The sequence below is a fragment of the Diprion similis genome, chromosome 6 (genome assembly GCF_021155765.1).
Source record: "Diprion similis isolate iyDipSimi1 chromosome 6, iyDipSimi1.1, whole genome shotgun sequence".
Lineage (NCBI taxonomy): Eukaryota > Metazoa > Arthropoda > Insecta > Hymenoptera > Diprionidae > Diprion > Diprion similis.
The window spans coordinates 20,671,458-20,683,667 of record NC_060110.1 but is presented as its reverse complement, the minus strand read 5'-3'; the positions used below and the strand labels follow the sequence as shown (position 1 = coordinate 20,683,667).

General features: G+C 37.0%; 1 protein-coding gene across 50 annotated transcripts in view; it reads right to left on the bottom strand.

Annotated features, from left to right (window-relative positions):
* The window catches only part of LOC124407219 (microtubule-actin cross-linking factor 1), a 175,049-nt gene that overhangs the window by 7,727 nt on the left and 155,112 nt on the right, over positions 1-12,210 (bottom strand). For 29 of the 50 annotated variants that reach the window (XR_006929299.1, XR_006929297.1, XR_006929298.1 and 26 more), the window contains 11 exons: positions 9,271-12,092; positions 9,072-9,083; positions 6,535-8,659; positions 6,167-6,414; positions 5,742-5,795; positions 5,439-5,483; positions 4,826-4,903; positions 4,131-4,305; positions 3,915-4,032; positions 3,562-3,791; positions 3,278-3,395 (listed from right to left, as the gene is read on the bottom strand). Coding sequence is in view for 47 of the 50 variants with exons in the window: in XM_046883122.1 (XP_046739078.1) it covers positions 3,278-3,395; positions 3,562-3,791; positions 3,915-4,032; positions 4,131-4,305; positions 4,826-4,903; positions 5,439-5,483; positions 5,742-5,795; positions 6,167-6,414; positions 6,535-8,659; positions 9,072-9,083; positions 9,271-12,092 (6,025 nt within the window). In the remaining 3 variants the exon portion in view is untranslated. Of the gene's footprint in view, positions 1-1,457; positions 1,637-3,277; positions 3,396-3,561; positions 3,792-3,914; positions 4,033-4,130; positions 4,306-4,825; positions 4,904-5,438; positions 5,484-5,741; positions 5,796-6,166; positions 6,415-6,534; positions 8,660-9,071; positions 9,084-9,270; positions 12,093-12,210 lie in introns of those variants that run through there. The other 21 variants (XM_046883127.1, XM_046883120.1, XM_046883154.1 and 18 more) reach the window with 10 other exon arrangements.

Genomic DNA, 12,210 nt, shown 5'->3' with positions numbered 1-12,210 from the left:
TATTACAAATTTACAATACCGAGGCATGCGAATTGAAAAAATTGGTATAAGAATTAAAAAGTTGAGAAGAGGTAAAAGAATTTAATCGTAGAAGATAGCGTGTAGTGTTCGTGTATGTGTAGTGGGTTGATAAAAGAAAAAAGAAAACAACAAATTTAGAATAAAATAAAGGAAAAACTTAAGTAGAATATAAATAATTAGGGATATTGAAAAATGATATATCAGTTTGTATTACAGTTTCATTATTTGAATTATGTTTGATTCGACGCTAATTTTACTATATTATAGGTAGTTTCAACAAATTTGCATATTATATATTCTGTAATACGGACTGGTATTCCTATGGTTACTACATTATACCTGTCATTTTGAAACATGAAGTGTTCGTTTCGATGGACTTTGAATATTTCCTTCATAAACCATCTTGCGAATGAGATTCATGTTACAATATAATAGCATCACTCTATCAAACATAACTGAAATACTCCATTATAAAATCCATATCCAACTCCAACACCATGCTACATATATTGGTTGGAGAAGATAAATAAATAAATAAATAGTTTTATTACATAAAATAAAACACAATTCTTAAGTTTGCAAACCGTACCATGTAATGAATTCAAACTAGGGCACTGATATGAAATATAGATAAAATATTTATGATATTGTTATACCGCTAGAATATACCAGAACTTGTTTCATTGCCTCAAATGAAAACTAAATCTATTAGAATATGTCCGAGGAACGTTAAAACATTTTTGCTCCCAACTACCGTTGCATTTAAGTTGATAATGAATTCGAAATGTCCTGCATCTGCAGTCACCACAACACTACACACTTTAATTAAATGTGCTGTACTACTTTTCTGACAGACAAATGAAATGAAGATAATATGTTTTACAGAATATTAACGGGAAACACATCTAAATCTATGACGAAATAACTCTGTTGACAATGCAATACTCTCAGTCGTCAGGAATTGAATTGTCAACTCATTTTTTACAACGCGCTTTGAGATATAACTCAATATACAGTTAAACTTATCATTAAATAAAGTCTGGAAAACACAAACTTAGGATACAAGTAATTATTGAAAAAACGAATAAATTATTGAACGCCAAGTAAATTATTATATGTGCATGCAACGTAAATTACTTATGACTTCACAGCTGATATGTCAATAAATGCAAATAACCAAATAGAATTAGAGTGATGAGATGTTTTAGGAATTTATTATGTCCCATTGATCAACGATGTTATAATATTGATTGGCAATTTTCTGATCTGAAATCTAAACGATAATAAAATTTAGTTTGAAGTAAATCCGTGTACATGATTTGCTATTAAGTCAATACCGTTTAGTCAACTTTGTCAATTGAAGTTATAATTGGTTGAAAAAAAAAAATGTGCTAGAGATAATAGCACTGTGCATATTTTTTGCATCAATCAGTCATAGATCTTCCGTTTCCAAAAAATTAGTGCTTAGCTCAAAGGCAAACGTTGCTTTTTTGTGCTATAAAGCTTGGCATATCAGTTGTGAAAAAAATAATGACATGCACAACACTCTTACCAAGTGGGCACCAGCCCTCGTGCTGTTCAGGTTTGTTAGGATCCGGTATTGGCATTAAAAAAACTAAATGATTTATTGTGATGAAATAATACAGTGAACAGCATACGGTGAGATTAAAAATATAAGATCATGCATTGCAGTTGATTCAAGGGATAAAATGCAACCATAATTATACCGATATTAAATCAATGATTAATATTTAGTAATAATTATGTTTAGGAAGGTGCGTGATGAGGTTTAAGGAGGGTGGAGTGAGAGAAAGCAATAAAGTTCATGTTAGTATGGGGTCTATCAACAATATCACAATTAACTACAATTATTTTTATGCTTTGATTTAGTGTTCTCCCAAAAGAAGATTGCGTTAGAAAGATAATAATTTCTCAAATCTAGATCACGAACTTCTAATTCCTTCGACGTAACTCAAGTGCATTTTTAGAATTTAAGATTTCAAACCAAATTAAAAAGCTCAAAGCACATACACGTTTCAATAACTGGATCCAGTTAAAACTCTAGGCAGTTTTACCGATTGTTTTTAACAATTATCAATTTCATTAATATATGAATCCATAAAAAAATCAAATTAGGCAATACATGAAAGTTGAATTATAAAACAGCGAAAATAAACCACACAAGTCTTCTTTTGTAATTGATACCATTTTCTATCAACTGTGGTTGGCCAAATTAGATAGGAGAACTAAGAACCAATATTTCAGCAACAAGCTAAGCAAAAGCAAATATAATAAACACACACTTTCTCCATTTATGTCCCCATATTTATATTTAGATGATGATTATTTGTGATTAAGAAAAATTACTTTTGTTGTTACCTCAGGAGTTGAGATCATACACACAAACACACTATAATGTTATATATTATTATTATGAGAGCCCAGGCACAAAAACATTTCAAAATATAAAGTATAGTAATTAGATATTATTACAACCTCACATTAAATAGTGAGTATATGTTATTATTAAAGTTATTAAAGTTAAAAGTTAGCAAAATGTTTTTGTTTTTATTCGAGCGGAGCAAATGAATGCTGATGAACCATGAGAAATGTTAAATATAACAGAAAATACGGAATAATTAATTTATTGAAATAAAACACGAGAAATGGTTTTCAAAACTAACAAGTAACACGACGGTCTTAAAACCATAACTAAATATCGTAACGTGCCTCTTGATAGGGGAGCGGGAATAATAAATCACGTTTCTTTTCTTCGTAAATATCATGGTACTGGGTGAAATCGTTATGCATAAATACCATATATTTCAATCTAATTTTCGACACACATAAGATGGCAAATATAATGTCAGATTCTTGTTAGCAATTCAAAAATAAACAAGAAGTTGTTCGATATTGTTGTATCAACGCTAAATCGGTTCAAAATTGTACAAATTAAGATCATTTATTGACCATTGAAATATTAAAGGCAGGTGATATTTTTTTACAAGACAATTTTGGTTCAACTTAGCAGGTATTTTATTTGTCAAATAATTTTTATCGAATTAATATGACTTTAGAATAGAAAAAAAATTCAACGTTATATTGCTATCAAAGAAGCTGATCATTGATTTTCCAAAATATTGCTTAATGAAACGGAAAATATGATGGCCAGCCAACATAGGTTCAGTTTCAAATAAAATGGTCGATAGAATATTAAAAAACTTATGTTGGTCGGAATTATATGAAGAAAACTCACCGCGACAAGGGTCATTCTTTACAAGGAATTCGTCCAATGCTACCCAACCACCTCCGACTCGTACCATAACAGTAGAACGAAGAATCCGGACAAGGCGTAATTTTTGGCTGTCTCCAAACTGTAAGAAATCGTTATATAAAATACTGATAAATTTTCTTCGCTAACGGAAATTTCATTAAATAGTCAAATTTTCCGTAATTTGTACTGTACGGTGTATTCGAATCTATTGGTTTCAAAAATTGTTAACTAATCAACGAATGAAGAATGTACAGAAAAATTCGTACCCGGTATTTTCCTTCACCAACTTGGAACACTCTGAACTTTTGTCTACAGGTGCAAAGCATGACGAGCCGCTTGACTTCGTCATGAATTTTATCGGTATCATTTGGAGGTCTTCGTTCCTCCCAGTCTGGTCTCAACGCAGCAATAAACTCCTTCCAGTCGATCAGACCTTTGCCGAACCTATCGAAAAGATCTGCTACAGCTCCCATCTCCAGGCGCGAGGTCTCGAATTCTAGAAAAATAATAAATACATATTAAAATACAATGAACCTTCACGATGTATTTCTTACCTAACTGGTTAATATTCTTATTATATGCTATATTTAGTTTGATACTACACAATCACATCACTTACTAGTATTCATAATTCCTTGGATGAAGTCTTCACGAGGAATTTGTCCATCATTATTTTTGTCCATCTTTCTGAACAGATCTGTGAGACGTGATTTTTTGTGGTTCATGAATTTCAGGAACTGTGAACGTAAAATGATTCAAAATGATTAGAGCTCCTTCTGCATTATTCACGTCAACAAAAACTTGGAGAGTATTGATAATTGGGATGGCAGCTTACCCTCTTGCGCCAATCATCCCAGCTGAAATTGGTGACACGATCGAGTTCCTGAATATAATTATATTTGTCTTGCAGTCTGCGTTGTCTCTCCCACGCCAACATCCAGACATGCCGCCATCTATCCCAGAGAAGCTTAACTCTTGGACTTCGGAACTCTGGTTCAGCTGCCTTGCTACTTATTTAGGACAAAACGCAGGAAAGATTTAGTAACCAATAGGTGACTGAAAATCTACTAATGGCAACTACATTTGTAAAGTATTCACACGGGAGTTGACAAGAACGAGTATGACGTATTAATTGTACAGTTCATATATTGATATGTTCGAAATCATATTTTGTAGTGTAGCATTAATTACAAGTTTAAAAATTTCAATTCCCTACTTTGTAAATTACTTGTAAATACAAACTTTGTGTAAACTGTGATAACTGGGTAATAAGATTTTCATTTCCAAATTTGACTAGAACAAAACTTATTACTATACTCAATTGTAAACATTCCTCGGTACAAAAATTTTTGTTCAAACAAAGTAGTCATAAACACAAACCGAAGAAGAGCCATAAACTTGACAAGGCACACACACTTTTCCTCAACCATAACTCCAAATAAATATCACGCTACTGCACAATAATCGCTATTATATGGACATAGCAATACGAAAGTACAATGGTCTCTGAAGTAAGATACGACTACATACCTTCCTTTTGGTGGGAAGCGTGGACCAATGTGTGGTAACGAAGGATCCGGCGTTCTCTCGCGACCTGGACTGGCTCGGCTAAACAAGAACATGCGTCACATCACTCAAAACACACTACTCAAAATCTGTTCGGATAAACGAGTAGTTTCTCGATGCATTGAGTCAGGCAAGGTTCAGAATATGTATGTGTTCCGCGAAAGTATCATATCAAAATGATATTGAACGCAATGAAATATTGCAGATATAACCACAAGGCAAATATAATTTTAATAAAATCTTAGGTAAAAAAACCATCAATTGCACAAGAAAAACATAGAAATTAGAGAAAACTAAGTAACATTTTTGTAAATTTACTAATCCTCGTCCTGATATCTTTGCGGTCTATGAATGATCGTTGAATAAATTATAAAAATAATTGAAATGAATAAAAAAATGAACTAAAAAGACGTTAGTACGTTCGTGCAACATCTAACATTTGATATCAAGTTAAGACTTCTAAATAAGCGGTGCAAATAAATTAATAATATAAAGGATATGCTTAGTTTGCTAAGACAATGTAGTAGTGTTGATGTATATTGTTTAAAATGTTAATAATTTACACATGAGGTAATACCTTCCATGCCGTGGTCCCTGGACTAGGTCTCGGCTTCCTTTGAAACTAAAGGGTAGTGAAACGACATGAAATTAACGAAATGATATCTTGAAAGCTGAATCAAGTAAGAAGAAAACTTATCTTCATTTAATCGAAAATCTGAATCCTAAACATGTCTGGAATTATTTGAGATTTTATCATATGAAACATGTTATACTAATAATTGGTATGCACTAAGATGCATGACTCCGAATTTACGAACGTCATTTTATAAATGAAACAAAATTTGATAAACTTATCAGAAAATTATTTCTGATGACGAACCTTTGCTTCCGCAGTGGTGGTTGCTCATACTCGTAGTCGTAGTAGTGGTCCTTACTGATGTTGGTGAAGTAAGCCAGTGCCAAAACAAAGTCAAAACAAAAACACATGCAGTATGCACACAAAACGCAAGCAGGAAGCAATTTCAATATGGAAGCTTAATTATATAAAGTAAACTAACATTCCGTTTGACGCAATGGATATTCAAAACAACTGCATTTCATTGGTATTATTCACCATCATAAAACAAAGACTATTGACACTATTCTGAATGTCCGTTGAATTCAGTCTGATCATTATTATTATAATTTACCAAATTATTGTAATTGTGACATCAGATTTAATTGAATTAATACAGAAATACAAGACAAGACTATTTCTAAATAACGTGCAATGAAAATTTGGGAAAAGTGCAGAAAAAAATGTACCTTGGTGTTGTTGATTTGGGTCTTGAGAATTTACGACCATCTTTAACAGCTTTGACCTGACGAGCTTTGCATACACGATCGACTTCATTTTGCCTTCGACTCGTGTTCTCCATGAACTCACGATGATCAGTGATCAACTCCTCTAGAGTTGCACGGTCATCAGGAAGTGGTTCAGCTTCCAAGATATTCAATGTATTTTCTAATCCACCGAGCCACTCAAGCAACTCCTCCAAAAGGTTGTCAAGATCCTATAAATATTAAGAGAATAATGTAATTTCCCCAACTATATTATTACTATTAGTCAATTTATTTATTTACTGACAGATGCAATCAATATATTGTCAGTTTATCGTAATTGCAATATCTACCTGTAGGCCTTGCATGTGAGTCTCGAGCCTCTGGTTTCTCTGGTGAGCCCATGTGGAAACTTCTTCCCACCTGGATTGAATGATTGTGATCCAATGTTTGATTACTGCTGCACCATCAGGGTGAGCTTTGGCAAGAATAACGTGAGCCAATTCTAGAGTAGCGTCTTTCTCAACTTCCTTAAACTGAAGTTCACGAAGGAATTTCTCATGTTCCATTAGTTGATTCCTACTTTCCTGTTCATCCTCGGGTAATTGCCCAGCAAATCGAAGTTTCATTTCAGCATCACTCAGCCATTCAAGAAGAACGTGAACTGCCTTGTGAAGACGTTCAGCTTCCCTAAGAGCTTCCTCTAAACGAGAAGTCTTATTTGAAGATAAGCGAGTAACAGTATCCCAGAGAGAATTAACTTCAGTAAGCTGGGACCTGATTGTTGATGCATCTTCCGGAGTCGCCTTAGATTCAAGATCATGACCAGTTCTGATTACCGATTCCATCTGAGAGGCACGTGAAGCCAAATCTTTTTCGAATGATTTATGTTGTTCAAAGAGATTAGTCACCGTGTCAAGGTCTCCATGTAGCGGACCTGTTTCTGACAGTTGCTTTTCAACCTTTCTAAGCCATTCAAGCAGTGCTTGAATTGCATCTTTAAATTGTCCTGAGAACAGCAATGCTTCTTCAAGTTTTCTTTGTCTGTCGACGCTCTTTCCACAAACTGTTGTCCATTTGTTTTTCAATTCATTTAGAAGCTCCTTCAAAGCTGCTTCATCGGATTTGGGTGCTTTCTCCTTCAGGGTTTTACCGTTTTTCATGGTAGAATCATAGACTCCCTGTTTACCGCTGAGAGCACGTTGCACTTCACGATGCTTATTCAGTCGAGATTTGATCTTCTCTGGGTCGTTTCCACCCACACCATCAGCAGCTACTTCATCTAAGGTTTTTTCAGTCTCATCTAACCAATTCATTAGGTTAGACCATGCATCATGGAACTCTCTAGCTTCTTTGTAGCCATGATCCAGGGCTCTGGTACGTTCAGCAGATTTTGAAACAACCCTTTCCCACCTATGCTGCACACTGATCAACAGATTTTTTATCAAAATAACATCTTGCTTTTGGGAGAAATACTTGAGATGAGTTCCTTTTTTGTCGAGGTTTAACATAGTCTCACGATGAACACCAACGTCCTTTTGGAACGCTTTGTGTTCTTCAATCTGGCCAAGAATGGTCTCCATAACTCTGGATACAGGTTTCAAGTTGGTTAGGGTTTTTTCAGCATTTGTTAGCCAATCAACAAACGCCTGCAAAGCATCATGGAACTCTGTTGCTTCTTTAAGAGCAATTTCCAACTTGATCTTTTTATCGCTCGCACGTGCTGTAACATTATCCCATCTTTGTTTCAATGTTTTAAGATTGTGATTCAAGCTACCTGCACTTGTAGCTCCAGCGCGTTTTAAATATTCCTGGCCTTGTTGAAGAACTGTCTCTACCTTTGGTCGATTTTGTTCCACTTCGTTGTACACTTCCATAAACCGCTCAAGCTGCTCTGACGCGGTCTCTGGTAAACCACCAACAGGTTTAGATGCTACAATCATGTTATCTACGTCACCTAACCATGACAACAGGTCCTGAATTTCAGCCGTGAAGGACTGAGCCTCTCTAAGAGCATCTTCCAGCTCTCTTTGTCGATCCGCCGCTCGTTGCAGTAGGTCACGCCAACGCCTATTGAGGGTTCCAAGTTTTTCGGCTGTAGTGGATGCCTCAGCAGTACCCTTACCATCTTCGATAAGTTGTCTTCCTGCATCATTCAGAGTGTCTACGCTCGTTTGATGTGCTTGAATATCATTTACCAGAACTTTGAGTTTAGCCAACTCAACTTCAATCACTTGAGGATCACCAGCTACTGGTTTCAGATCTTCCAGTGTTCTATCAGTTTTGTCAATCCATACTAGAAGCTCGTCAAGGGCATGCTGGAATTGTCCAAGTCGCAGCAATGCATTTTCGAGTAGCCTTTGTCTTTCAACAACTCCACGAAGTAGTCCGTCCCATCGACGATTAACTGCACCCAACGGTTCCTTGATAGCAGCTGCTTGTTCTGAAGATGTTCTCTCAGTGAGTTCCGCTGCTTGCCTAATGTAAAGAAGAATTTGGTTTACAAATTATTCTATTGCTGGAAAATTCTAATACCATTATAACACCAAGCTAAATAAAAAAAACTTGAAATAATGTTGACATCAAATAGCAAAGAAAATAATCAAGAGGTTCTTATTTAGTTGATAAGAGTTTCTGCAGCGCAGTTGGGATTCTCTATTTGTTACAATACATTTATTTGTCTCACACACAGTGGTCCTGAAATTTTTTTGTTTTTTATGCAGTGGAATAGTTCCACCGAAGGTGTGATGGATTGATATATAGCAGGGGAAGTTTAATAATATACCGTGCAATGAAAATGTAGTAAGCTGGAAAAAAATTTATTAAATATAAATCGAAGCCATGCTCTAACTACAGCAACGATATACGTAACACAAAGACATTGACTTGCCTTGTGAGACTTCTGTTTTCAGGAACGCCAAAAACAAATATTTATATTAGATAAATTAGATCAATCACATTAGATTACCTAATCTAATATTCACAGGAATAATTCACTGATCGTGTCTACGATCTCAGAAGAAACCAACACTATTGGTAATAATAGGGTTTGTTGTTTGGAGCAAAATTAAAAATAAACGAATGCTTACCTATTCAGAGCTTCAACTTTCACCATATGCGGGTCGACATCTGCTTTGAAAGCCGCAAGCTGCTTGATCTGTTTCTTAACTTCATCAATGTCACTACCCAGGGTGCCCATAGCAGCGAATTTGTCCTCAGCTTCCTCTAAGAATTCTAGAAGATTGTGGAGTGTTTCATGGAATTCCATCGCCTTCTCCATAGCATCAATGAGGTTTTCTTCACGACGTGCGTAAAGCGCAGTTACATTGTCCCAGGCTTGATCCAGATCTTCCATATGTTTACGCACTTCAGGTTTATCAGGTTCTCCACAGAGACCCATCAGCTCTTGTCCAGAAGCCCTGACTTGTTCGACGTCAGGTTTTGTCTGGTCAATTTCTTGCCGAATTTCTTGAAGGGCCACTTGTTGCTGTTGAATTGCCGCAGGTTGAACAGCAGCAGGTGCTTGGCCAGCAAGAGCATCTTGTAGTTCGCGCAATGTAGCCATTACTCCATTTAACTCGGACCAGAACTTTTCGGCAATAGCCAATGTTTCATCCAAATTTCGACCACGATCTTCAGTGGCTTTCTGAACTTCAGACCAAAGCCGATTGAGTTTTTCCAATTTGCGTTTGATATCTTTAACCGCTGGATCCGCTCTGTTGCCGGCTTTGTTGATGACATCGTCAGCAGCCTTCTTGACCGCTGCATAGGCTTCAGACCTTTGAGCAATGTCATCTGCCACGGCGTTATTTTCATCCATCTGATCGCGTAGTCTAGGAGGATGAGCACTCACAGGTTCAGCGCCATGTACTTGATCAGCAGTTGACGAAAGTGCACGAAGCATACCCTCAAGTTTGTCAGAGAATTGAGAAGACTCCTGCAATGCTTGTTCAAGTGTCTGTTGGCGACCACGCAGCTCTGCACGCAGGGCTGAATAACGAGCATTATCATTGTCCAAAATTTCTTGTACTTTGGCCCCTTCTTCTTCATTGCACAATTTGATAAGAGCTTCCCCAGTCTTATTCAATTTCTCTACAAGTGGTTTATGCTCGTTGATACTTTGAATGAGAAGTTCATTTTTGTCTTGCTGTACAGCAATTAGATCAGGACGTAATGCTGGCATTGGTAACATTGCTACTTGTTGCTCGGCTTCTTCCAACCAACTCACTAAACCGGCGTGAGCATCTCGAAGATGCTCGGCTAATGGTAAAGCTTGTTCCAAGGCACCTAGCCTATCAGCTGAAAGACCAGAAACGATTTCCATAGTCTCTCGCAGGTCTTCCATTTTATCTCTGATTGTCGAAGTGTCTTCGTGCTGGGTATTCTCCCGTATGACTTTCTTAGCTGTTGAAATAACGTCTCTGACTCGACCTTTTTGGCTGGAAATATCGTCGTTGAGAGCTTTATGTTCTTTGAGTTGTACTCTGATGACTTCAGGCTCACTACTTGGTGGTTCTGCTTCTCGGAGTTGTCCATCTACTTCTCTGAACCAGTCTAAAAGGTCATCAATATCACCAATCACTTCAAGGGACCTCTGTTTACTTAGTTGAATCCTTTCAGCCTTCCTCTGAATTTGTTCAGCAATAGCATCGAACCTCCGGTTGTCTCTAGTCACGAGACCTTCGATTGTTGCTGCGCCTTCTCCAGGTGAAATCTGGCACAGCTGTGGTCCAACTGTGTTTATCTTATCCAACACTAACCTGTACTCAGATATTTCCATTTCTAAACGAATAATTTCTTCCTCGTGAGGCTCAGCAGATTGCAGTGCTGATTCAGCTCCTTGCATCCAATCCATAAGACGGTTGTGATTATCATGGAATTGCTGCACTAGAGGCAAGGCTTCTTGAGCATGCTTCAGAAGATCAGAACCTCGCGTCACCAAATCATTGAATCGTCGTTGCAAAGAATCAAGCTTGTCTTTTAATTGGAGAGCTTCATCACTAGAGATGTGTTTCATAAGCTCAAGCCCAGAATCCACCGTGCTGTCAACTTCGGTCTGTCGTGTGGAAACTTCTTCAGTGAGATCAGCAAGGTCTTCCATCTGTTGTAGAAGTCGCTCAGTGTGGACAGCTAATATACGATACTTTGAAAGTCTAACCTCCATGCTTTCCATCCAAGCTTGCAGATCCTGATAGGTGAGGACGAGATGTCTCAATCCTTGTCTAGAGCGTTGCAATAGATTTCCTAGTGCTTCGGAGCGTTCAACCAAAGCAGCGTATCTATTCGCAGCATCCTGGAGCTTATCTGCTAATGTAGCAGCCTCGTCCTCACCGACAAGTCCCATGAGATTACTTGCAATATCTGTCAGTTCACTAAAATCTGGTTTTTTTGATAGAATATCATCGTGTAGTGTATCATGTTCTTTCACACGCTGTTGGATCTTTTCTTCATCTGTTGGCACTAGTTCCATATCCTTCACCTTCTTCTCGGTCTTGTCTAGCCAAATAGCTAAGGGTATTAACTTGTCTTGGAATTCCTTGGCCACTGCCATCGCTTGTTCAAGGGCATCCATTCTTTCTGCAGCACCATCAGTCAAATTATCAAATCTACCCATGAGATCTTTTAGTTGTTTTTCTATAACTTTGCGCTCTTTAGAATCTGCTCCTCCAGCAACTTCTTGTCCCATCGTAAATAGTGATGACATCGAATTCTGCCGATCCATCAACATCTTCTTCAAAAACTTTTGTTCCTGTAGCTGTGCTTTAACAACCTTGTAATCGGACGAAGGCGGCTTTTGATTAGCAACCATTTCTTCAGTATCAGCAAGCCACTTTTCTAGTCCATCCAGTGCTTCTTGGAATTTTCCAGATTGCAGAAGACCCACGTCCAACTTGCGATCTCGTTCATTAAGCTGTAAAAAAAAACGAGAAAAAAAATAGTGAATATTTCCAGTATTGTAGGACAAATAATATGGGGATTTAAATCAGACAGAAACTAGGCCAGTGTTACTAAAAAGATTAGCTTCAAGT